Here is a 26199-nt window from a genome sequence, read left to right as displayed (position 1 = left end):
CCAATTTGTTCATAGTATCGCGATACTTCCTCGCGGTGACGCCCCGTCACGTGATCTCGTTCGGACATCGAAACAAAGATGGCGGCCTCCTGATCGTGCACGCGGCTCCACGGACACTAACACTTCGTTATTTCTTCTCGTTAATTCGCTGAATCTGATTCGAACGAGCTACAAAGTCCTCGCGGACCCTCTGAGACGTTCCCACAATGCAGTGCGACGACGTAAGTACGATGAACAGACACGAAGCTGCTGCTAACGTGCTGCGTGTCCATGCTAACGTTAGCTTAGCGCTAGTGACTGGGACCTGCTGGTTTTGGGCTGCAGCTCAGTTTCTGTTCTGCTCGATCCGGACAGACTCGATGCTCACCGACACTGAGTCTGTTGATCACACGGCTTCTCCTTCGTGTCTGTGGCCCTCTGAGGAGTCACCGACAGCAACAGACACGATGCGGGACCTGCCAGCAGCATGTTCGGACTCCACCGGCAACACGTGTTTCACCGAACCGGGTGTTTACGAACAAATAAGACGATGGTTATTCTTTCAGTGCAGTGACGTAATGTTCCGGTGTTAGTCTCTATCACGGACTCCGGTTCAAAGTGACGTCAGTATTCAAACACGTGTTATCTGACTTCAGAACAGTTTCAGAATCCAAAGTTCTTTAATTCCTGGTTTGATCTGTGGAGCACCAGAACCAGTGAACTGGTCCCAGAGCCCGAGCTTCACTGGATGAATCTTTCAACCAGCAGGTCAATGCTCTCAGATTAATAAAGAACCTGATCACATGATGAACATCAGAATCCAAACCCGGAGAACACAACGCGTCACGTGTCTTCAGCTCGATTCACGTGCTGTGTCATCATCGTCTTCACTGATTTGAGTTTATTGTCTGATCATGAAATTAATTTCTGATTAATTTAGTTGATCAATAAACCGACGAGTGTGTGTGGGTGAGAAGTTTCATGTGTTGATGTGAATTCTGCCCCCTGCAGGTCATCTGGGACATTATAGGAAACCAATCGTTCTGCTCCCACAAAGTCAAGTAAGTGAATCTGCTGCTCGTTCATATACAAACTGATTTATACATATCATCACTAATCATCACTATATACAGTCACTGATCATCTTTATATACAGTCACTAATCATCTTTATATACAGTCACTGATCATCACTATATACAGTCACTGATCCTCTTTATATACAGTCACTGATCATCTTTATATACAGTCACTGATCATCTTTATATACAGTCAATGATCATATTCATATACAGTCACTGATCATCTTTATATACAGTCAATGATCATCTTTATATACAGTCACTGATCATCTTTATATACAGTCACTGATCATCTTTATATACAGTCACTGATCATCTTTATATACAGTCAATGATCATATTCATATACAGTCACTGACCATATTTATATACAGTCACTGATCATCTTTATATACAGTCACTGATGTTTTGTCCTTTGTGTTTTCAGGACCAAGTCTCAGAACTTTTGTCGTAATGAATACAACGTCACCGGGTTGTGTAACCGCTCGTCGTGTCCACTCGCCAACAGTCAGTACGCCACCATCAGGGAGGAGAAGGGTGAGTCATGTGATCTGTGTCATTCAGAACGTTTTGAACGTTGAAGAAACGCTGAGGTCACTGTTCCTTCATCAGTTTGATGAAACGATGACTCATGAAACGTGTCTCCACAGGTCAGTGCTTCCTCTACATGAAGGTCATCGAGAGAGCTGCGTTCCCCGCCAGGATGTGGGAGAAGGTGAGTTCCAACCAATCAGAACACAATGAGACCGAGATGTTTCCCATGATGCTTTTCACCTGTCCCTCGATGTGCTCATCAGTCACACGTCTCCTCTTAAAGGAGAAACACGCAAACGTGTTAAAGTGAACACTGTAATAATGTGTGCGTTTCTTTCTGTGTGTGTGTATGTGTGTGTCTGTGTGTGTCTGTGCAGGTGAAGCTCAGTAAGAACTATGAAAAAGCTCTGGAACAGATCGATGAGAATCTGATCTACTGGCCTCGGTTCATCAGACACAAGTGCAAACAGAGGTTCACTAAAGTCACGCAGTATCTGATCCGCATGAGGAAACTGGTCCTGAAGAGACAGTGAGTGAACGAGACGACTCAGCACAACACGGAGATGACTCAGCACAACACGGAGACGACTCAGCACAACACGGAGACGACTCAGCACGGATCTCTAAAACTCTTCTTCTCTGTTTGCAGGAGGAAGCTGGTTCCTCTCAGCAGGAAGGTGGAGCAGCGGGAGAAGAGGAAAGAGGTGAGACCACGTCAGACACCCGGCCTCTAGTGGTCGCACGCCAGCGTCACAGGTTCAAGTTCCTGCTTATTAACCTTCTTCTTATTGTGTCGGTAGGAAAAAGCCCTGATCGCCGCTCAGCTGGACAACGCCATCGAGAAGGAGCTGCTGGAGCGACTCAAACAGGGAACGGTACGAGTCCGATCCGCCGGTCCTCACAAGCCGGGACGGGATCAGTGTCGGTCCTAACGTGTGTGTTTGTGTGTGTTTGTGTGTTTTCAGTACGGAGACATCTACAACTTCCCCGTCCACGCGTTCGACAAAGCTCTGGATCAGCAGGATGAAGAGAGCGAGTCTGAGGAAGAGTCTGAGGAGGAGGAAGAGGTGACGGATAGAAAAGATTCAAAATGTCTCTTCGTTAAGTTTCAGTCGTAAAATCCGACGCGGTTTGAATCTTCGTATCTTTGTATCTTTGTCTGCAGGATGTCGGGAAGAGGGAGTTTGTAGCAGAAGATGAAATAGAGGAGAGCGACCTGAGCGACTTCGAGGTAAAATCTGAAATCTGAGGTTTGATGAGAAAACTGTGAAATTAAAAAACCCGGAGACTCTGTCACGTGGGACTAAGAAGTGTCCTCCGGATGTTTTCTGGACGACTCAGTGAAGGGAAAAGGAAACGTTGTTACACAGGAAGGATTCTGTCTCCGTCCAGAAGGAGACTCGTCAGTTTAGTTCAAAATAAAATAAAGTTCGTAAAGAAGAAGGTGATCGGAGGATTTAGAACTAACGATGAAACAGAATCTGTAAAAAGTAAACGTTTGTGATTCCTTCTCTCAGGACATGAACAGGCTGAAGACGAGCAGCGACGAGGAGGAAGAGGACGAAGAGTCGAGTGAGGATGAGGAGGAGATGGAGACCGAGACAAAGGCCTCAAAGTCTAAAGGAAAATCACCGGCGAGCGGCGCAGCGGCGAAGAAGAAGCGAGCGTACGTGGAGATCGAGTACGAGCAGGAGACAGAGCCCGCCTCCAAGAGCATGGCTACGTAGTGATGACGGCTGTCAATCAAACTGAGTAGAGACTCTTTCCAGACTCACAGGAAGTTGTTCCGTCAGCGCTCGACCTCGATCAGCTCCACGTTCCTGAGATCCAACAAGTCGAAGCCTTTTCACTGAGACGCTGAATAAATACACAAATGATCAGTGAGTGATTAGTGAAACTTGTCTCAGTCATTTTCTTCTCTCAGACCAAAAGAAAATGATATGAACTGATTTATATCATTTACACATTTAAATATATAAACCCGTTATGTGGTGTGAGAGCCGGGATCAGTCGTCTAGTTCAGAGACTTTAACTTTGTGAATCTGGATGAAACCGGTTTCAGTGACGTTTGTTTTTCTGTTTTCATTATTTTAAGTTTCTGTTCTGTTGAATTGTCAGTGCTTGTTAAGATGATGAACGTGTGTGTATCAACTTACTATTCATAAAAATAGAATAAAGAAATATTTGATCAATCTGAACCTGATGCATTTCAACCAACACGAAACCGCCTCAGTTCCACAAACATGAGGTTAATGCATCTTTACTGTAGAACATGTTTCATTGACCTTAATTCTAACTTGACTCGTTTCTTTTTCTTAATATAAAAGTGCTTAGGAATCCATTTTAATAATCAATCATCTGGAGGAGTCGACACGGAGCAATTATCATGAAAGAGCTTTGAGTTTATATAAGAACATTTCGGCCTCTGATTATATTTGATTATAATTAGAACTCTGAAGCTTCACGTTGGATTATTACATTTTTATTCTGTATCGGAGAATCTAAATTTCATGCAAAATTATAAATATCGGTATATAGTAGTTTATAGTTTCAAACTGACACATTAAACTGTTACAACTGAAAACATTTTAAATGCATAGACATTTTAATTAATGCAATTTTCAAATTTAAGTCAGGAAAATGTTCTAGTATATAAATCTTAGCAGGAAAGAATCAAAAGTATCAGTCATGAAATCATAATTTATAGTTTTTAAGTAGTTTAAATCATAAAAACTGTTGTTGACTACAAAGTCGCAGAAGTTGTGAGAATGTTTATGATAAAATGTGTTGAGTGACTGAATGAAAACATTTATAAACGTAACGTGATCCAAGAAAAGTGAATTTGTCATAGTCACACAAATACTAAAGTACAGTGTCTTTGTATTATAATTTTGGTAACAGACAAAAACATAAAACAGTAAATAATGAAAACATAAGATATGTTGTGTAAAAATATAATCAATGAATCTAGAACAGCGCGTCATTAAATATAGTGAAATACTGATTAGATCTATAATAGAATAATAAGTCATCAAAGTGTCAGTCATTAATTCTAGAGTTTAGCTACGTAAGAAGAAACAAGTGTTTTTACCAAGTGCTGAATATTTGTACTAAAGATGACGTTCAATAAAGTTCATTTAGACAAATATACAGTATATATATATATATACTTTATTTACAAATAACTGAATCCTCGAGGTCGCACAATGGAACAGCTGAAGAAAATCAAATTACAGATTAAGAATATAAATAGTCAACAAATAAGAAGCATTTTTGTTACTTTAGCCGACAGAAAATCAACAGACGTTACAGAAGAACAACAAAAGAATAAAAAGTACAGAGCACGTTACAGCCAGTGAGCGGGAAGAGGACTCTTCTTCTGTCAACCCTGTGCAGCAGCCTGGTCACAGCGCCACCACCTGGCCGATCACTGTCATCATTTAAAATGCAGATTTCCTTCAATCACACTCTACGATTTAAAAACCCTCTGGGCTTGTTACAGGACTTTATGGATACAAAATGAAATGTGTTTATTTTTTATTGATTTATTTTCTGATTAAATGTTGAAAAACCAACGTCTCGACACAACACTGCCCCCTGCTGGCACTGCTGTTAGCGAATGGAAGTCTCGTTTTCTTCACCCACTGGATGTTTTTAAATGAAATGCTTCGATGGGGAAGTTTCCGGCTTCGGCCACAACAAGGTTCCATCAGCTGCTCTTGTTGGATCCAGTGACCAGCGGCTGTTTGACCCGTTGCTCTCTGGGAACTTCAAAACCTTTGCTTCGTTTTTCAAATTGACCTCAAACTATTTCTTCTTCCTTTAAAAACTTCCTCCAAAACAAATAGAAATCTGAAAGCTTGGACGTCACACTGGATGTTTTAACAGTGAGGGCGTGGCTTCGTTCACATATCAAGCATCAGAGTTAACGAAGGCCGCTCTCCACCAATCAGAGGCCATGAGGAGAAAGATTGCGACTCACAGACGAACACGAGGTTCTCGGACCGGAGGAGACGTGAGATCCACTTTCCCACCGACCAGAGGCTGCGCTTCAACTTCTTTCAATTCTCTGTGAAATAGAACGAGTCCCCGACAGACGAGTTCCCTGGGGGGGGGGGGGGGCAGGTAAAACTCAAGAGCGAATATTTAAGAGATGATGCTGATAATAATTTGCATTCATAATGTTACACGTTTACACTAAGAAGGAAACAAAGTGAAGAAAATGTAATAATTATTATAAGAATAAAAATACTAGAAAGTTATTTATTAGTTTTTGTAGTTCTGAATTTTCCTTCCTGAAGTTCATTGAGCTTTTTAACGTTTTTCTACTGAGAACAAAAGAATTAGATGAAACAGTTTCACATCAAAGGTACAAATTCATTTATCAACTAATTGACGGTAAATGAAAAACAAACTTAATTTCAGGCTCATTACTAATTATGTATTATTAAGTTATATAGGTGTAGCGTTGGACTGATCTGTGGTCTGTTGATAATGTCTGATTGACGAGTTCTGGTGTTGAGCCCGTGAGACAGAAACAAACTCCAACAGTACAAGTGGTGAGTCAGAGTATTACAGAGTATTACAAAGTATTACAGAGTATTACAGAGTATTCTCAAAGCCCACAGACTCTACATTAGTAATACTTTGACTCATCAGAGAACCTGCACTTGGTTGGTTCAGAGATTTCTCTGAATCCTTCCAGGTGTTCAAAGACAGTTAGTTATTTGTTATCAGGACATTTTCCTTCTGGACATGAAGCTTGAATCTTTGCAGCCGATTCATTTTGAGTAAATTTGACTTTGATCCCTCAGAGAGAACGAGAGTGGAATCGGATCGAGGGCGTTTTAATCGATTAGTTTTAAAACAGTCAAATGACTAAAACAATATTTGGTATAAAATGTGCATCTATTTCTATTCTCTCTCATCGTGACAGAAATCAACGAGTGCAGCTTGTTCAGCAAAATGAACAGAATAAAGAAAGTTCAGTGCAGCGGGACTGTTTGTGTGTTTGAAGCTCGTCAGAGCCGAACGGTTCTGACCGAGGAATCTTCTGTCAAATGACCCAGTTATGACATTTACTCGTGTGGTAGATCAACAACTGTTAGTTAAATTAGAAATGAGTCGAACACTTACAACAACGAACCAGGACGGTTCAGGTCAATCGTAATAATCCTGCTCGAGTGTTTGAAAGAAACAAAGAAGCTGTTTTGCTTCGTTTGTCATTTTTCGTCCCTGAATCGGACTTAACAGGGAAGAGGAAATGACCACTAGGGGGCGCGGTGACATAAACATATCACTATTTGATTTTTTTTTAATTCAACAAGAGGAAAAATGTAATAAGAAGCAATCCTGAACTGGAGATCCACTGAGACCAGTGGTGACCTTCAAGAATCCTGTTCCCTCTTCGTCGGCCAGTAGCTGACTCTCTCCACAGAGCGGGTTTAACACAGGTGAACCGGCTGGTGCAGAGATGGGGGGGGTTATTGGGTGGAGTGGGAGTATTTAGGGACCGATACATTCCTGGTACTGGGGACTGGACCTGAGGCTCTAGTACAACTGGTTTTTAAACAACAAGCAGTGTTTTAATGTCTCCAGTCAGACTGGGATCCATCATTCTGGATGAAGAGTGTTAAAGCTTCACGTTGATTGACAATGTGATTCCACGCAGAGCGAGAGGCTCTGATCACTTCTCCAGCTGCGATAAACAGGAACTCAGTTATTTAGAGGAAATTGGACAAAGTTTGTTTGTAGTATTCTGAGGCTTTAAGTATTGCACATTGAGAGTTGGTGAACTTTTAGAGAACTACAGGTCGAAACTAGAGAAGCAGTGGTCGGATCTCCTGATGCATAATAAAGTTCAAACATAAAAACCCTGGATCCATCTTGTTTCGTAAAGTTAAATGTGTTTCTGTAGACGGAAATGATGCTAAGTGTTACTTTCTCAGGCCGAGCGCCACCGAGCAGAACGAATCCTCCTCAGTGGAGAAGCTCTTCACCCCGAGTCCAAGGCTGACGGGACGGGCGTCAAACCAGAAGACACAAAGACACATCTGATCACAACAAGGTGACAACGCAACGCTCCAGCAATCTGCACAGGAGAGGGAATAACTGACCGACGAGCACAATGGTTTGGGAACTTGTGAGTTGAGGCATGAAATGGAGCAAAGGGAGAAACGCTTTTCAGTAAGAAGTGATCCCAGAGGCGGGTTCAGTTGTCCAGGCCACTCTGTGATAGCATTTATAGTTTTAAAGCACGAATTTCAAAGACTTTTCTAACTGAACAACAGATGATGGCATATCACACACATACAAGACACAAATACTAATATCAATCCAGAAGACTCACTCAATCTCAAAGAGCGAAGTCAGAACTGGGCGTTGGGACCATCTGGGTTCAGAGGAGATTTACGCTAACTGGGACCTGGAGGTCGAGATTTAAAAAGAGCTCCTTGAATTCAGAGCTTTCAAACTTGAGCTGCTCTAAATCTGCTCAGAGAAATATCCAGAGTTGGAAGGTGGGCGATCCGGATTTGAGAGAAGAAGTCCAGATTTGGAATGTGGGATTGTCCGGATTCAGGCTCTGTACTCGTCTTCACCGGCGTCTCATGTTGGGACGAAGGAGGCGTGGACGTGGGGCAGAGGAAGTTCAGATGGAGCCGGAGCTCTGGATGCGTCAGGATGTCTCAGTGGAACTCAGGGTGTCTCAGTGGAACTCAGGGTGTCTCAGTGGAACTCAGGGTGTCTGAGTGGAGGTTGGTCTGAGCAGCGTCTCACCTCCCGTGTTCCGTCTTTGGGACAAGGGTCGTCCACTTTGAGGGACGTCTGTCCTCCCGTGACTCAGATCAGGAGACCGGGTCTGGAGGCGGATCTAATCTTGGAATGCTGATGAGTTCACAGATGTATAATTGTGGGAGTTGAACCGTCCGACTCGAGCATGAATCCAATGAGAGCTGAGGACCTTCTCAGTTTGGAGCGAGGACGTCCAGCTCTCCAACGTCCACATGTAGAACAAGTCAACCCACTAGTCCAGTTTGAGGCAGAATTGGGTTAAAGTTGAAGCCTTGTAACTTTGACTCTTTGGAATACACTAACTTGAACTGGGCCACCACGCTCCAGACTGGGAGCAGGTGAAGTGTGGAGGGAGCTGACGTCTTGGGGAAAAGGGTTGTTGGTTCGGACTCTGGTCGATGAGAAGGACCCGGAGGTTTGAGTCCCTCTTGTCTGAATAAAGGATGAAACCCGTCTCAACTCCAGGTTTGTAATAAATGAGACATGTTTCTGTGACACTGATTTTCCCGGTGATTGGTCTGAATTTGAGAATTGTACGTTTGTCTCTTGAGACACGAAGGTTCCACGTTCTGAATGAGGTGAGGTTCTATCAAACAAGGACCATTAAAGACCAACAGAGTTCCAAACTCGGAACAGTCCAAATAGAGGTCCAGCTTAGAAAAGAAATAAAACAATACGATTGGGTTCTGGGAGGACTGCCGTCTTATTTTAGAATTAGAACAGTCCATCGTGGCCGGGGCTCGGTCCACACGAGTCTGGATGTGGGCTGAGGATGGTCCACACTGGGACCCAGTGGGATCCACACTGGGTCCCAGTGGGATCCACACTGGGACCCAGTGGGATCCAGGTGCTGACCTTGAGGGGTTGGAATTCATGTTGAGGGATTCAATGTGAACAGGAAATGATTTATTTAGTCAGGAAACTGTTTGAGTGATTGATTTGATTCTGGTCCACATCTCTGTGGGTGGAGCTGGTTGACTTAGGAACCAAACTGTGGTCTGCTATGGTTCAGCTGGATCCTGCCTGATGCTCTCTGGACAGGAGATGGATGTTAGTGGCTGGAGAAGAGGGGATCTCTGTGTACGTATCTGTCTCTGTCCGTCAGTCCGTCCGATGGGTCTGTGGTTTCTGTCTGTGGTTAGCAGCTGCAGCCCTCTTTAGCCGGCTGGCTGTCGGCATTGAGGCGGCCTCCCTGTGGCGCTGAGGGTTTGTGCTGGACTCCCGACTCAGCGGCGTTCAGGTCCAGACTGCCATCTTGGATGTTCTGGTAGATCCTCTTGGCTGCCTCCAGGAAGGCCTCCTCCACGTTCTCCCCCCTGAGGACGAGAAGCAGCAGGGACAGAGGACAGGGCAAAAAGGATCAAGATAGGAAATAACTCAGGTTGTTTAAATATTTGTACATTTGTGTATTTGGTGAATCATTTCAAGCTTCATCTCTCTTGAAGCAGAAGATGGTTCAACAAACAAGATGACTTTGTGTGAGAGTCTGGATGTGTGTTTGTACTTACGTCTTAGCGCTGGCCTCTAGAAACAGCAAACCTGACCAGCAACAGGAAGCAGACATCGGTCAGTGTGACGTCCCATTTAATGGACAACACATTCAAACTGGTTTCTGCTCACACACTGGGATGTCTCACCGTTCTCCTCAGCAAACTGTTTGGCCTCCTCGTACGTCACGTCTCTCTGAGCTTCCAGATCGGCTTTGTTCCCGATCAGAATGATCACCTGAAAGCAGTCACTCATCAGACAGGGGACAGGGGACAGGGGACAGGGGACAGGGGACACTCTGCCAACAGGACAGTTCAGCTCGCGGTGCACCGGTACTCACCGTGTTGGGGTTGGTCAGGTTCCTGGCGTCTGTCAACCAGCTGCTCAGGTGGTTGTAGGTACTTCTCCTGTTCACACACAGTGATGAGTTAGCACAAGTTACCAGATGTGTCCTGAAGGTGGCGCTGGACGAGTCAGTGGATCACCAACACCTCTGTTCAAACCGTTTATTAGATCTGCCACCTTTTCCGAAGCTGTTTCTCAGAGTACATGCCGCCCCCCCCCCCCCCATTTCTCAAATCTTTGCATTTCTAAAATATAAAAAGATTTCCCCTAATTCGATAGTAATACTATAATACTACTCATACTAGTACAAAAATATTTGGGTGGTGTTTTGATATAATCCATTACTGGCTTCTACCTCACCACGTATCTGAACATTTCATTTATTAATAGTATTTATGTATTTGTAAAATAAAGTAAACAAAGTGATGAGTTCACATTCGGTCCAGTTGAAGACCAGGAGATCCTAGAAACCACAGAATGTGATCGATGAGACTTCAGCCCACAATGGATTCCGTTAAAGGACCCCCCCCCCCCCTCCATCAGTACCTGGTGATGTCGTAGACCATGAGGGCGCCGGCGGCCCCCCTGTAGTAAGACCTGGTGACGGCTCTGAACCGCTCCTGACCGGCCGTGTCCCAGATCTGCAGCTTCACCTTCTGACCGTGGACCTCCATGATCCTCGTCCCAAACTCCACCCCGATGGTGTGGGGACAGTCCGCCATGACTACGACCACAGAAACACAACTTATAGAGCAGTTCTGTCCACGATGCCATGATACATATGATCTGTTTGGGTTTAGGACAACGATGCTGAGGAAGAGGAGGATGAGGAGGAGAGGAAGAAGAGACTTACATTTCTTCTCAGTGAACTGGTGCAGCAGACATGACTTCCCTACTCCCATATCACCTGAAACCAGCAAATAGAGAAACACAAAGAGACAACGTCAAACTGTGGGAAACAGAAACATGACACAGTCACACAAGTTGTAGTGTGCACGTTATGACTCAGATACTCACCAATGATGATGTATTTGAAGATGTAGGAGTAGTTGTAAGGTGCGGCTGTCATCTTGATGCTGTGGGTGAGGGGGGGGGGGGGGGGGGGGGCACAGGGACAAACAGCTTCTTTAAATCAACACAGAGAGTTAAGAGCAAGTCCACACTGTGTCCTCCTTCTGTCTCCCCCTGGTGTCTCACTGTGTCCTCATTCTGTCTCCCCCTGGTGTCTCACTGTGTCCTCATTCTGTCTCCCCCTGGTGTCTCACTGTGTCCTCCTTCTGTCTCCCCCTGTCCTCATTCTGTCTCCCCCTGTTGTCTCACTGTGTCCTCCTTCTGTCTCCCCCTGTTGTCTCACTGTGTCCTCCTTCTGTCTCCCCCTGGTGTCTCACTGTGTCCTCCTTCTGTCTCCCCCTGTCCTCATTCTGTCTCCCCCTGTTGTCTCACTGTGTCCTCCTTCTGTCTCCCCCTGGTGTCTCACTGTGTCCTCCTTCTGTCTCCCCCTGTCCTCATTCTGTCTCCCCCTGGTGTCTCACTGTGTCCTCATTCTGTCTCCCCCTGGTGTCTCACTGTGTCCTCCTTCTGTCTCCCCCTGTCCTCATTCTGTCTCCCTGTGTCCTCCTTCTGTCTCCCCCTGTTGTCTCACTGTGTCCTCCTTCTGTCTCCCCCTGGTGTCTCACTGTGTCCTCCTTCTGTCTCCCCCTGTTGTCTCACTGTGTCCTCATTCTGTCTCCCCCTGGTGTCTCACTGTGTCCTCCTTCTGTCTCCCCCTGGTGTCTCACTGTGTCCTCATTCTGTCTCCCCCTGGTGTCTCACTGTGTCCTCATTCTGTCTCCCCCTGGTGTCTCACTGTGTCCTCCTTCTGTCTCCCCCTGTTGTCTCACTGTGTCCTCCTTCTGTCTCCCCCTGGTGTCTCACTGTGTCCTCCTTCTGTCTCCCCCTGTTGTCTCACTGTCTCCTCCTTCTGTCTCCCCCTGGTGTCTCACTGTGTCCTCCTTCTGTCTCCCCCTGGTGTCTCAATGTGTCCTCATTCTGTCTCCCCCTGGTGTCTCACTGTGTCCTCTTATGTCTCCCCCTGGTGTCTCACTGTGTCCTCATTCTGTCTCCCCCTGTTGTCTCACTGTGTCCTCCTTCTGTCTCCCCCTGGTGTCTCACTGTGTCCTCCTTCTGTCTCCCCCTGTTGTCTCACTGTCTCCTCCTTCTGTCTCCCCCTGGTGTCTCACTGTGTCCTCCTTCTGTCTCCCCCTGTCCTCATTCTGTCTCCCCCGTTGTCTCACTGTGTCCTCCTTCTGTCTCCCCCTGTTGTCTCAATGTGTCCTCCTTCTGTCTCCCCCTGGTGTCTCACTGTGTCCTCCTTCTGTCTCCCCCTGGTGTCTCACTGTGTCCTCCTTCTGTCTCCCCCTGTTGTCTCACTGTCTCCTCCTTCTGTCTCCCCCTGGTGTCTCACTGTGTCCTCCTTCTGTCTCCCCCTGGTGTCTCACTGTGTCCTCCTTCTGTCTCCCCCTGTTGTCTCACTGTCTCCTCCTTCTGTCTCCCCCTGGTGTCTCACTGTGTCCTCCTTCTGTCTCCCCCTGTCCTCATTCTGTCTCCCCCGTTGTCTCACTGTGTCCTCCTTCTGTCTCCCCCTGTTGTCTCAATGTGTCCTCCTTCTGTCTCCCCCTGGTGTCTCACTGTGTCCTCATTCTGTCTCCCCCTGGTGTCTCACTGTGTCCTCCTTCTGTCTCCCCCTGTCCTCATTCTGTCTCCCTGTGTCCTCCTTCTGTCTCCCCCTGTTGTCTCACTGTGTCCTCCTTCTGTCTCCCCCTGGTGTCTCACTGTGTCCTCCTTCTGTCTCCCCCTGTTGTCTCACTGTGTCCTCATTCTGTCTCCCCCTGGTGTCTCACTGTGTCCTCCTTCTGTCTCCCCCTGGTGTCTCACTGTGTCCTCATTCTGTCTCCCCCTGGTGTCTCACTGTGTCCTCATTCTGTCTCCCCCTGGTGTCTCACTGTGTCCTCCTTCTGTCTCCCCCTGTTGTCTCACTGTGTCCTCCTTCTGTCTCCCCCTGGTGTCTCACTGTGTCCTCCTTCTGTCTCCCCCTGTTGTCTCACTGTCTCCTCCTTCTGTCTCCCCCTGGTGTCTCACTGTGTCCTCCTTCTGTCTCCCCCTGGTGTCTCAATGTGTCCTCATTCTGTCTCCCCCTGGTGTCTCACTGTGTCCTCTTATGTCTCCCCCTGGTGTCTCACTGTGTCCTCATTCTGTCTCCCCCTGTTGTCTCACTGTGTCCTCCTTCTGTCTCCCCCTGGTGTCTCACTGTGTCCTCCTTCTGTCTCCCCCTGTTGTCTCACTGTCTCCTCCTTCTGTCTCCCCCTGGTGTCTCACTGTGTCCTCCTTCTGTCTCCCCCTGTCCTCATTCTGTCTCCCCCGTTGTCTCACTGTGTCCTCCTTCTGTCTCCCCCTGTTGTCTCAATGTGTCCTCCTTCTGTCTCCCCCTGGTGTCTCACTGTGTCCTCCTTCTGTCTCCCCCTGGTGTCTCACTGTGTCCTCCTTCTGTCTCCCCCTGTTGTCTCACTGTCTCCTCCTTCTGTCTCCCCCTGGTGTCTCACTGTGTCCTCCTTCTGTCTCCCCCTGGTGTCTCACTGTGTCCTCCTTCTGTCTCCCCCTGTTGTCTCACTGTCTCCTCCTTCTGTCTCCCCCTGGTGTCTCACTGTGTCCTCCTTCTGTCTCCCCCTGTCCTCATTCTGTCTCCCCCGTTGTCTCACTGTGTCCTCCTTCTGTCTCCCCCTGTTGTCTCAATGTGTCCTCCTTCTGTCTCCCCCTGGTGTCTCACTGTGTCCTCTTATGTCTCCCCCTGGTGTCTCACTGTGTCCTCCTTCTGTCTCCCCCTGGTGTCTCACTGTGTCCTCCTTCTGTCTCCCCTTGGTGTCTCACTGTGTCCTCCTTCTGTCTCCCCCTGTTGTCTCACTGTCTCCTCCTTCTGTCTCCCCCTGGTGTCTCACTGTGTCCTCCTTCTGTCTCCCCCTGTCCTCATTCTGTCTCCCCCGTTGTCTCACTGTGTCCTCCTTCTGTCTCCCCCTGTTGTCTCAATGTGTCCTCCTTCTGTCTCCCCCTGGTGTCTCACTGTGTCCTCCTTCTGTCTCCCCTTGGTGTCTCACTGTGTCCTCCTTCTGTCTCCCCCTGGTGTCTCACTGTGTCCTCCTTCTGTCTCCCCCTGGTGTCTCACTGTGTCCTCCTTCTGTCTCCCCCTGTTGTCTCACTGTGTCCTCCTTCTGTCTCCCCCTGGTGTCTCACTGTGTCCTCCTTCTGTCTCCCCCTGGTGTCTCACTGTGTCCTCCTTCTGTCTCCCCCTGTTGTCTCACTGTGTCCTCCTTCTGTCTCCCCCTGGTGTCTCACTGTGTCCTCCTTCTGTCTCCCCCTGTTGTCTCACTGTGTCCTCCTTCTGTCTCACTGTGTCCTCCTTCTGTCTCACTGTGTCCTCCTTCTGTCTCCCCCTGTTGTCTCACTGTGTCCTCATTCTGTCTCCCCCTGGTGTCTCACTGTGTCCTCCTTCTGTCTCCCCCTGGTGTCTCACTGTGTCCTCTTTCTGTCTCCCCCTGTTGTCTCACTGTGTCCTCTTTCTGTCTCACTTCCCTGTCTCTCATCTCAGACCGATCACCTGGACACAAACAAAAGGAGGAAGCAGGGCTAAGCTAGCACCGAGCTAACGGCTACACGCAGAGCTCGGTGTTAACACGTAGCGTGACGCGGTGACAGTCGTGCGTGATACGAGGAGACAGGTCGCCCTCCGGTACTAGCCCCCATCAGCCCCCCCCCCCCCCCCTCTCTTTGAAAACATCTGAACTCCTCCTGCTAGCTTAGCCCTGGTGCTAGCCGGCTACAGGCTGCAGTCCTGTCTACGCCTTGCTAACAGCTAGCAGCTAGCAGCTAACAGCAGGAGGCCACATTAATCAACCTCACAACAACAACCGTGAAACAACGACGCGATGGGAGCGCGTGTGATCGGATCGGTGCGGTGGTACCTTCGGTCCCGGGGTCTCTCTGACCTGTGACCTGCTGAACCCGCTGCTGAACCCGCTGCTGAACAGACGCTTCTGGTAGTTAGCTGCTTCACAGTCAGGAAACCTTTCCCCTCTTCCGCGACTCTTCCTCAGCGGCAGGAGAACAGGTCGCTCCGCCACAGTTCCAGGATCCTACCGCCACCCAGCGGAGGATATGGCAAACTACCACCATCAATGAAGTTATGTCCAATTCCTCAGTTTTAATAACTTTGTCCAAAACGTCGGATCACTCCTTTCACATGTGATATGATCATTCAGTGAATGAACATGTGATCAAACGGTTTCTAACAGAATGTTCAAACAGTGTTTATATTTGTACTGTATGTGTTTAAACATCTGCTTATAGCTACTTTACAGTTATTACATGTTTGTCTGATGCTAACAAATACTAAATAAGGTGAGTTCAAATAAAGAGTAATCAATAATGATGCCCACTGAAATGTCACATTGTCTATTATAATTATTTTATATGAATTAACACAACAAAAATATCATCAACATTAAAATCTTACAATCAGAAGCTGAAGTGATGAAATATGTTTAATGTTACACATCAGTGTTTAGTCCAACGCCAACAAACACACATTCTCCTGAGATCACAAAATTCACTAAATATAAAAATCATACAAATGAGTGACTTGAATAAAACATTGAAACAGATTCATTATATATGTACAGAATATAATAACAATGACACACAACTGTTTAAGTTACAACACAATCAAATCAAACATCAATAAAAAATCAAACAAATCCTGAAGTTTACATCAGTCAGTGAAGCTGTGTCACATCCAACGCACACAAGCAAACACACAACATAGAAAAGTAACCGAACCCACAGCAGCACGTTGTTCAGGTACTGCTGCGTCTGATGAGTGATTAATGTACGAGCCTCAAAGGAAGAAAGACACAAAACAACCACAAAGACAAAAAACAACCACAAAGAGACAAAACAAACCACAAAGACACAAACAAACCACAAAGAGACAAAACAACCACAAAGAGACAAAACAAACCACAAAGACACAAACAAACCACAAAGAGACAAAACAAACCACAAAGAGAACAAACAAACCACAAAGAGACAAAGACACAAACAACCACAAAGAGACTAAACAAACCACAAAGAGACAAAACAAACCACAAAGAGACTAAACAAACCACAAAGACACAAACAAACCACAAAGAGACAAAGACACAAACAACCACAAAGAGACTAAACAAACCACAAAGAGACAAAACAAATCACAAAGAGACTAAACAAACCACAAAGAGACAAAACAAACCACAAAGACACAAACAAACCACAAAGAGACAAAGACACAAACAACCACAAAGAGACTAAACAAACCACAAAGAGAACAAACAAACCACAAAGCGACAAAGACACAAACAACCACAAAGAGACAAAACAAACCACAAAGAGACAAAGACACAAAACAATGAGACAAAACAACCTTAAAAACTAAAGTCACACAAATACAAATTGATAAAAAAAGGAAAGATTCTTGTTGAGGGTTAAGAACAGAGGATGTCTCTCCTTCTTAAACCTGATGAGACAAATTGTGATTTGTGAATATGGGCTATACAAATAAAATAGGATTGATTGAAGTCCAGCAGTCGATGGCAGTAAACCGACCAAAGAAGAAGAAGAAGAAGAAGAAGAAGAAGAAGAAGAAGAAGAAACTGATTTGCCTCCGCACACAGACGTGTTCACATGTGCTGGATTATGATCGATCGTGGATAAAGCTGCCACATGATTGGCTGATTGGATAAGTGATGGACGAAGCAGGTGCACAGGTGTTCCTAATAAAGTGCTCACTGAATGTATATATGTTACGAGACGTAGGCGTGAAGTTATAAGACGACTCTTCAGGTGACGATGTGATGAAGAGTCAAACTGCAGCTTTAGTTTCCCACTCCTGCAAAAACAAACAGATTAAACTGGATCATAGATAAAGAGAAGATTCAACTATTGTTTCTATATTCAGATTTTCCTGACATGTTCCTGACGTGTTCCTGACGTGTTCCTGACGTGTTCCTGACGTGTTCCTCACATGTTCCTGACATGTTCCTCACATGTTCCTGACGTGTTCCTCACATGTTCCTGACATGTTCCTCACATGTTCCTGACTAGTTCCTGACGTGTTCCTCACATGTTCCTCACATGTTCCTGATGTGTTCCTGGCGTGTTCCTCACATGTTCCTGACATGTTCCTCACGTGTTCCTGACATGTTCCTCACATGTTCCTGACGTGTTCCTGACGTGTTCCTCACATGTTCCTGACGTGTTTGTGACGTGTTTGTGACATATTCCTGACATGTTCCTAACATGTTCCTCACGTGTTCCTGACATGCTCTTCACGTGTTCCTGACATGGGGTTGGTGTGGTATGTTCTCGTCATGTGGAGCTCACCTTCTTCCTCTGGAAAACCTTCACATGTTCCATGAACAACGCTGACGGAGCTCGTCTCAGAGAGGTTTTAGCTGAGGCCGTCCGTCGCAACAGAGGGTTCAGGAAACCCACCTGAGACCAGGAGAGACCAGGAGAGACAAGCAGAGACAAGCAAAGACCAGGAGAGACCAGGAGAGACCAGGAGACACCAGGAGACACCAGCAGAGACCAGCAGACATCAGGAGAGACCAGGAGAGACCAGTAGACACCCGCAGAGACCAGCAGAGACCAGAAGAGACCAGTAGAGACCAGGAGACACCAGCAGAGACCAGCAGACACCAGGAGAGACCAGCAGAGACCAGGAGACACCCGCAGAGACCAGCAGACATCAGGAGAGACCAGGAGAGACCAGTAGAGACCAGCAGAGACCAGCAGAGACAGACAGAGACCGGCAGAGACCGGCAGAGACCAGCAGAGACCAGCGGGGACCAGGAGAGACCAGCAGAGACCAGCAGAGACCAGCAGAGACCAGCAGAGACCAGGAGAGACCAGTAGAGATCAGTAGAGACCAGCAGAGACCGGCAGAGACCAGCAGAGACCAGCGGGGACCAGGAGAGACCAGCAGAGACCAGCAGAGACCAGGAGAGACCAGTAGAGATCAGTAGAGACCAGCAGAGACCAGCAGAGACCGACAGAGACCGACAGAGACCGGCAGAGACCGGCAGAGACCAGCAGAGACCAGCAGAGACCAGCAGAGACATTAGATTGATGTGGTTTTATACATTAACCTGGTTTTATATTGAGAGTGAACAAACAGCAGAAGAGGCAGCTCTGTGCAACACAAATAACAAATCAATGTTTGTTTGTGTGTATTGTGCGACAGGTTGATGTGTGTGTTCACCTGAGCACGTTCACTACACACAGCCAGCGACTGTCGGAAAGAGGTGCGCTTGTTTTGCTTCCCAGCAGACGACAGGTTGATCTCTGAACCGGACCTCAGCTGCACCGGCCTCCTCCCGGTCAACTCCAACTTCTGAACGCTGCGCTCCACCTCCCCCCCCCTCCTGTCTGAACCACATAATAACACAGTTTACATATCTTCAGATCCTCTGTATATACACTCACTGATCATCTGTATATAAACCGACTCACTGGTGATAACCGTGTTGCTGGAGGTCACGGAGTCTTTGGACGACTCTGAGCTGTGGAGCTGAAGATAAACACTGTTACTAAAATGTCATCAGAGGAGGTAAAAGTACACAAACTCTTTACTCAAGTATAAGTACAGATACATCACTACTTACACAAGTAAAAGTGCAAGTCCTGATTCAATATCTTTACTCAAGTAAAAGTATAAAAGTACAGGTCCTGAAATGTACTCACACTATAAAAATCAAAAGGTTTTCTTCCAGAGGTGCAAAGATAACTCTTGTCACATAAATATAGTGTAAAGACTATTTCACTTGAACTACTCTTCTTTAAATAAAATAAAATAACTATTTACTAGAAGAGGAATTAAATCTAGAAACGATTTGTGAACATGAAAAACAAATGATCTGTACTTTGTTACTTCCCACCTCTGCTATGTCACAGTATGAATATGAAAACACATGTTTCATATGTTTTGCAGTGAAGTTACATTTGTGTTTTTACCATGTGCTCCAGGATGGAGGTGTTGGAGTAGATGGGCTGGTCCCGGCCTGGTCCACTCAGGTGGAAGGGGTCGTCCATGTAGGTGTTGGAGGTGGGAAACCTCTGAGTCTGCAGCCCACTGAGGAGAGGAGAAGAAGAAGAAGAAGAAGAAGAAGAAGAAGAAGAAGAAGAAGAAGAAGAAGAAGAAGAAGAAGAAGAAGAATGATGGAGGTCGTGACCTTTACCTGAGAGCTCCACCTGTGTGTCCCTGTGCGGTGGTGTCTTGGTGACTGACAGCTCCGTCCTGCAGCAGCTTCAGCCATCTTTCCTTTTCCTCCAAACTTCTGACCTGAAGGAGGGAGGAAACTTAATTAACAGATTAATAATCGATAACTGATTATAAAGAAAATGGGTTATTGGTTGTCACTACTGTAAATACTGAAATGATTGTTTTGTTATTGAGGATATGTTCACATGTTGACGCTCAGTTTGACAGACGTGCATCGTTTATCTGAGATTATTGACATCACATGTTTTTGTTTATATGTTTTCCTGTCTGAATGTTTCCTTTTGAACAAATCATTTATTTTGTCTTATTTGTCGTTTTTATTTGTAACAATGTTTTATTTCATTTTTATGAAACAATCTGAAGAATCATGACTTCAGCTGTATTACATCATAATAAAGTTTTTTCTAATAGCTCTTTTATGTAAATTAATCCAAAACTAGTGTTTAGGTTTTGTCCTGATTCTTTTCAAGGTCATATTATGCTTTTTATGATTAGAAATGCTACTTTTAGGTAAATATATTTAAAGCTATGAAGTTTCTAATTAAGTGTCACGCTGGCTAAATATGCCCCCTAGTGGTGAAGAGAGTAAACTGTGGGGGATCCAGAGTTGATCCACATGAAACTTATTGTTCTCAGAAAAAGGCTCGAAAGAAAACTCTTGTTGTTGTCGAGGAACATTTAATTTGAAAGGTTCGATCAACGTCATCACACAACAGACGCAGTAGCTCACACACTAACCCTAATGCTAATCCTAACCCTAATGCTAATCCTAACCCTAATGCTAACCCTAATGCTAACGCTAACCCTAATGCTAATCCTAACCCTAATGCTAACGCTAACCCTAATGCTAACGCTAACCCTAATGCTAACCCTAATCCTAATGCTAACGCTAACCCTAATGCTAACCCTAACCCTAATGCTAACGATAACCCTAATCCTAACCCTAATGCTAATCCTAACCCTAATGCTAACGCTAACCCTAATGCTAACCCTAATGCTAACCCTAACGCTAACCCTAACGCTAACCCTAATGCTAACCCTAACCCTAACCCTAATGCTAACCCTAACCCGCACTCCACCAACTATCAAATTATACTTTGCGGTAAGAAAATGCTTTGAGCCCAGATTAAAAAATTAACCAAACATTCTGGGAAGTGAACTTGTTTGAATTATGTTGTAAAAACTTAATACTTGTCCGAGATGTTTTTTTTCCAGATAATTTTTTTTAAATAAGTTAAAAATGTTTAATTTCAGAGAATATTGGAGCTATTCTTCTCATAAATGTACAACTTTAATATCATAAAGGATTTAGTTTGACAACAATTCTTTTACCTAAAATGGCCATAACATCTCTTTGTGTATTCATGTGCACTGTCCCTGCACATGAATACACAAAGAGATGAATTAATAATAAATTAAATAAGATCCTGTGAGCAAACACTCACCTCCAGCACCGCCACCGGGTCCCCGAGCAGGCTCAGGGTGATCCTGAATGAGTGGTCGGTGTCGGGCCCGGCTCGGACCTCGCAGCCTCGGAGCTGGACAGTGTACTGAGGGGATCGCTCGCTCTTCCTCTCCCCTCCCTCCTCCTCCTCCTCTTCCTCCTCCTCCTCCTCCTCCTCCTCTCCAAACATGTTAAGGACGCCGTCCTCCACCCGACACAGTAAACTCTGCCATTGACAGTTCATCAGCACATTCAGGTTGCCTGTCAATCACAAACATCACAGGGATCAACGCTGGGTCCCGGCCTCTTCTCACCGAGCAGCTAACAGCTGATTGGTCGACAGGGTCTCTGACACTTTCAGTACCTTTGTGTTTGTGGAGGCTGCAGCGAGCAGAAGGTTTCTCCTCCTCAGAGTCGCTCTGGACTGAACTGGACTGAGGAGACACACACAGCGAGGGGGGGGGGGGGGGGGGGGGGACTCGTCTTCATCACAGGAGGTCACAACACAGAGCTATGAAGCTGCTCATGATAAACGTTATTCTGTTTTTCACCGATATTGATTCATCTGGTGTGTGTGTGTGTGTGTGTCTGTGTGTCTGTGTGTGCGTGTGTGTGTCTGTGTGTGTCTGTGTGTGTTTGTCTGTGTGTCTGTGTGTGTGTGTGTCTCACCCTGCAGGACAGCAGCTGCTCTGATCTGATTGGAGATGATGATCGACGTATCTCCTCTTCACCTCCAACACTCACCTCCTCTATCACCTGCACACACACAGTCAATAAATATTCACACAGTATTTGCACCTGAGCTACAATACTCATGTGTGACTATCGAAATAAAACTAGAAGTGGAAGATAAAGAACTCACAGCGATCCCAAAACTAGTTTTCACTACTTTGTGAAGAGCTAGTTTAGTCCCAACACAGGAGCACAAAATGGAAGACAGATAAATCTGAAGGGTCGTGGGAGAGGAAAGACAAAGACGATTCACTAAATGTTGGGTTTGTCCTTTTCCCTGAAGCTGTTTTCATGAACCTGCACTGAACTGCACATGTTTCCAGAACGTTTCCTGTCAAACTCCCACGACAATGTGTGGAAGCTTCCCAGAGAGCGAGTGGACGTGTGGATGAGGATTCTAACTCGTGACGGACGTGAAACTGGAAGAACACGAAGATCTCAGGATGAAGAAGAGGAGCCGGACACGTAGAAGACGAAGACGTCCACTAGAAACACGAGGAGATTCCAGATCTTCTGGTGATGAGGGCCGACGCCTGTGATGCTGCTTCACAGGAGAAACACTAACTACAGGAAATGCCCAGACAACATTTCACAGCTTTCATGTGTAAAAGCATCTTGAGAGTCCTCGTGTCCTCCTGTCCTCCTGTCCTCGTGTCCTCCTGTCCTCCTGTCCTCGCGTCCTCCTGTCCTCCTGTCCTCCTGTCCTCGTGTCCTCCTGTCCTCCTGTCCTCGTGTCCTCCTGTCCTCCTGTCCTCGTGTCCTCCTGTCCTCCTGTCCTCCTGTCCTCCTGTCCTCGTGTCTTGTTGGTTATAATATGTAACTTCACCACTAGAGGTCACTAAATATCTGTAAGATCCTCCAGCCCGCTGGACCCTGAAAATGCCACTTAGTCCTTCAATCTGAACCTTTAACTTAACTTAATGATGATACGACAGAAAATGTCCAGGAACAATTTTCCAGAGTTCATGTCTGAAAACAGTTTATTCGAAGGTGAAACGTTGATGATTTCTCTTTAGAATCATGTGAGAACTTTCTATATCTGAAACATGGGAGACATCACGCTGACTTTATGTCAGAGGTCAAAGGTTAGGACGACTGTTCTCATCTTTAACAAACTATTTGAAGTGCTAAATGTGTTTCTCTGTGAGTGTGTGTGTGGGATGTGTGTTGTGCTGCTGACCCTCTTCCACTCGTCGGCCTGCTCGAAGCTGTTGTATCCCAGCACCAGGGAGTCGGAGCCCAGCAAAACCAGTTTGAGCTGGTGCTGGATCTTCCTGTTGCTCTTGGACTTGTAGACGAGCTGACAGCCGAGCAGGTTCAGCTCCAGGTGAGGCAGAAGGTCCCGAGCACATTTATAACACTGACACACAGAAAGACATCAACACAGGAAGTGAGGCAGAGCTTCATTGGCAGTGGAGTCATGTGATCTGCTGACTTTGATTTGTATGATCAAAGAACTTAAATAAAGACGACAACACTCTTCCTATAGAAATGATGATGACCATCTTTGACCAACATTTATTTAACGTCTGATTTGATTTGTTAGTTTGGTCCATGTCCCATCTGCTAACATGGAGGAGAAGGAGGAGGAGTTTATGACCTATACTGCAACCAGCCACCAGGGGGAGATCAAGAGGCGTTGGCTTCACTTTTGGAAGCCGTCATGTCGTCCATATTGATTTACAGTCTATTGTAGCGAGGCCTCGTCACAGTTGTATCACAGCAGCATCTAGTGGATGGTAAAGGAACTGCAGCTCAAAATTCTGCCCCAGCTTTGACTTTAAATCAACATTAAAATTACTTTTCCACCTGAAACAGCAGCTTGATGAGAGTGAGTCTGATGTTCAGTGGGAAGAGGAGGAAGTTTCCTCTTCTCTCCCTGAGCGTCTGTTCTCTGTGACTCTGCTGAGTGGGTTCCATCTCCTGAGAGAACAACTGACTGAGAGTCACAGACACAACCAGCTGCAGCTGAAGAGTGAAGCTGAACTCAGATCAGTTACAAACACTCAGAAGTTATTTAAAACCAGAGTTTATCTCCAGTATTCAGCAGGAATCTTTGAAAATTAATATTTGTGACAGCTGCAGCTCTTCAGGTCCAGGAAGCAGAGGATCATGGGTAATATCCAGTGGGATTCTGACTACACGGTTGGAGATGGTTAAGTTTGACTCCACATGAAAACAACATGAATCAATGAGGCAGAAGGAGTGAACACTTGAGGCAGCAGGGGGCGCTCACCAGCAGCTCGCTGTTCCGGATGATGAACAGGTGTTTGGTCCACTGTCCGAGCCACTTCCTCCTCCACAGGTAGCCACAGAGGCGGGACTCAGGGGCGGGCCTTAGGCAGGGCTGAGAGGCGCTCCATTGGATGTAATGAGCTCTGTCCTTCACTAGCTCCTCCCCCTCATCCTCCTCATCATCTTCATCACCGTAGGACTCATAGTGACTGCTGTCTGAATCCGCCTTCTCTGAAGATGAAGGTTAGTGTTAATACTTTAACGTTGACGTGTTGCTACACATGTTCCTGTCGCTGTGTTTCCATCGACGTGTTTAATCTTAAAAGTTTCACATCAGAGAGTTTGACTGGAAACAAAATGACAAAGTCTATTCTTCTGAATAACTTGTGACGTAGAGAAGATTTACCTCACGTGACTGAACAGCTGTTTCTTCCACACATAAAGAAGAAGATGAGGAAGAAGAGGAAGAAGAGGAAGAAGAGGAAGATTAGGAAGATGAGTAAGAAGAGGAAGAAGAGGAAGAAGAGGAAGATTAGGAAGATGAGGAAGAGGAAGAAAACTCTCTCCACGATCTTTCTGGATTTTCCTTTAAAACATGAAAAAGTCCTGAACTCAACGTTCCTTTTCTCACATTTCTTCTTCTTCTTCCAGGTTGGAACATAGATAATAGCATCACCTTCTGGTGAACGTGTGAAGCCCAGTTTATTATTTTTTTTAAAGATTTTCTTTTCTCTCTTTAACAACTTGTTCAATGGAAACCCAGCTTGGGTGTGTGTGTGTGTGTGTGTTTGTCTGTGTGTGTGTGTGTCTGTGTGTGTGTGTGTGTCTATGTGTGTCTGTGTGTGTGTGTGTCTGTGTGTGTGTGTCTGATACCGGTGTTCGACGTGGTCGTTTCAGCAGGTACGTAGGGTTCTGCTTCTTCGTAAGTATCTTCATCATCATCATCACTTCCTAGACCTCCTGGCGGGTGGGGGGGCACTGTGGGGCTCTGAATCTGAAATAACAGCAAATAAAAGAGATTAGCCCAAGTGAAGGAGTTCAAGTACCTCGGGGTCTTGTTCGCGAGTGAGGGTACTATGGAGCCTGAGATTGGCCGGAGAATCGGAGCAGCGGGGGCGGTATTGCGTTCGCTTTACCGCACCGTTGTAACGAAAAGAGAGCTGAGCCGCAAGGCAAAGCTCTCGATCTACCGGTCGATCTTCGTTCCTATCCTCACCTATGGTCATGAGGGCTGGGTGATGACCGAAAGGACGAGATCGCGGGTACAAGCGGCCGAGATGAGTTTTCTCAGAAGGGTGGCTGGCGTCTCCCTTAGGGATAGGGTGAGAAGCTCAGTCATCCGTGAGGGACTCGGATTAGAGCCGCTGCTCCTTTACTTAGAAAGGAGTCAGCTGAGGTGGTTCGGGCATCTGGTAAGGATGCCCACTGGGCGCCTCCCTTGGGAGGTGTTTCAGGCACGTCCAGTGGGGAGGAGACCTCGGGGAAGACCCAGGACTAGGTGGAGAGATTATATCTCAACACTGGCCTGGGAACGCCTCGGGATCCCCCCGTCAGAGCTGGTCAATGTGGCCCGGGAAAGGGAAGTCTGGGGCCCCCTGCTTGAGCTGCTCCCCCCGCGACCCGACCCCGGACAAGCGGACGAAAATGAGATGAGATGAGATGAAAAGAGATTGTTTTTTAAAGTTTGGTTCAAGTCCCATCTGCTAACATGGAGGAGACAGGGTTTCTGACTGTAGCCAGCCACTAGAGGGCGATCGAGATGGTTTGGCTTCACATTTGGAAGCCGTCATGTCAGCCATGTTTAAGTCTGTGGTCTCATTTAGATGCTTGTTAAGACACATAAGCAGGTTTTTTAAGTTGTATTTTATGAATAAAGAATAAAAGTAAAAAACGTTGCAGATCTAATTTCACTCCTCAAACTAAATGCATCAACTTCAGGGTGAGGAAACAGGAAGTGAGTCATACACTTTACAAGATGATATGTTTAAATATGTGAAAAATGTGTGTGTGTGTTTGTGTGTGTGTGTGTGTGTTTGTGCTCTGTCCATCCATCATGTAGATTAGATGCTAATCTGCCGCCATCAGTGACCACTTCCTCTGCAGAGCTCTCAGCCAATAGGATGAGAGATAAAGGGGAGATGGCTTCATATGTAAACACTGTGCATCCTGTCATCGGACACACACACACACACACACACACACACACACACACACACACACACA

The 26199-nt window shown here is 46.2% G+C and overlaps 3 protein-coding genes across 14 annotated transcripts in view; 1 reads left to right on the top strand and 2 right to left on the bottom strand.

The window, feature by feature from the left end:
* The first annotated feature begins 55 nt into the window (after nucleotides 1–55).
* mak16 (MAK16 homolog (S. cerevisiae)) lies at nucleotides 56–3792 on the top strand. Its single transcript, XM_053420636.1, has 10 exons — nucleotides 56–221; nucleotides 991–1040; nucleotides 1488–1597; nucleotides 1711–1775; nucleotides 1972–2123; nucleotides 2244–2298; nucleotides 2395–2469; nucleotides 2560–2661; nucleotides 2760–2825; nucleotides 3112–3792. Exons 1-10 carry the CDS (start codon nucleotides 207–209, stop codon nucleotides 3319–3321), a joined length of 900 nt encoding a protein of 299 aa, XP_053276611.1. The 5' UTR covers nucleotides 56–206; the 3' UTR covers nucleotides 3322–3792.
* Nucleotides 3793–4742: 950 nt separating this feature from the next.
* Nucleotides 4743–15367, bottom strand: LOC128438183 (ras-related protein Rab-14). Of its 2 annotated transcripts, none has more exons than XM_053420637.1 (8): nucleotides 15211–15367; nucleotides 11237–11295; nucleotides 11073–11126; nucleotides 10766–10943; nucleotides 10215–10281; nucleotides 10024–10111; nucleotides 9895–9925; nucleotides 4743–9702 (listed from the first exon to the last, which is right to left on the bottom strand). In XM_053420637.1, the coding sequence occupies exons 2-8, from the start codon at nucleotides 11286–11288 to the stop codon at nucleotides 9525–9527; spliced, it is 648 nt and encodes a 215-aa protein (XP_053276612.1). In that variant the 5' UTR covers nucleotides 11289–11295; nucleotides 15211–15367; the 3' UTR covers nucleotides 4743–9524. The 2 variants fall into 2 exon arrangements, with proteins under 2 accessions (XP_053276612.1, XP_053276613.1); XM_053420638.1 differs by having other exon boundaries at nucleotides 15235–15334.
* Nucleotides 15368–16230: 863 nt separating this feature from the next.
* si:dkey-220o5.5 (actin filament-associated protein 1-like 2) overlaps nucleotides 16231–26199 on the bottom strand; it is a 30093-nt gene continuing 20124 nt past the window's right edge. For 8 of the 11 annotated variants that reach the window (XM_053420632.1, XM_053420626.1, XM_053420625.1 and 5 more), the window contains 13 exons: nucleotides 24850–24970; nucleotides 23978–24207; nucleotides 23551–23664; nucleotides 22922–23101; nucleotides 21679–21765; nucleotides 21374–21443; nucleotides 21011–21270; nucleotides 19522–19625; nucleotides 19298–19415; nucleotides 18797–18854; nucleotides 18546–18712; nucleotides 17666–17776; nucleotides 16231–17171 (listed from right to left, as the gene is read on the bottom strand). In XM_053420632.1, the coding sequence (XP_053276607.1) occupies nucleotides 17145–17171; nucleotides 17666–17776; nucleotides 18546–18712; nucleotides 18797–18854; nucleotides 19298–19415; nucleotides 19522–19625; nucleotides 21011–21270; nucleotides 21374–21443; nucleotides 21679–21765; nucleotides 22922–23101; nucleotides 23551–23664; nucleotides 23978–24207; nucleotides 24850–24970 (1647 nt within the window). In that variant the 3' untranslated portion in view covers nucleotides 16231–17144. The remainder of the gene's footprint in view (nucleotides 17172–17665; nucleotides 17777–18545; nucleotides 18713–18796; nucleotides 18855–19297; nucleotides 19416–19521; nucleotides 19626–21010; nucleotides 21271–21373; nucleotides 21444–21678; nucleotides 21766–22921; nucleotides 23102–23550; nucleotides 23665–23977; nucleotides 24208–24849; nucleotides 24971–26199) is intronic. The other 3 variants (XR_008338299.1, XR_008338300.1, XM_053420633.1) reach the window with 3 other exon arrangements.

This window comes from Pleuronectes platessa, chromosome 4 (assembly GCF_947347685.1).
Source record: "Pleuronectes platessa chromosome 4, fPlePla1.1, whole genome shotgun sequence".
In the NCBI taxonomy this organism is placed as follows: domain Eukaryota; kingdom Metazoa; phylum Chordata; class Actinopteri; order Pleuronectiformes; family Pleuronectidae; genus Pleuronectes; species Pleuronectes platessa.
The sequence above is the reverse complement of the archived record's forward strand: the minus strand, read 5'-3'. Positions and strand labels throughout refer to the sequence as shown.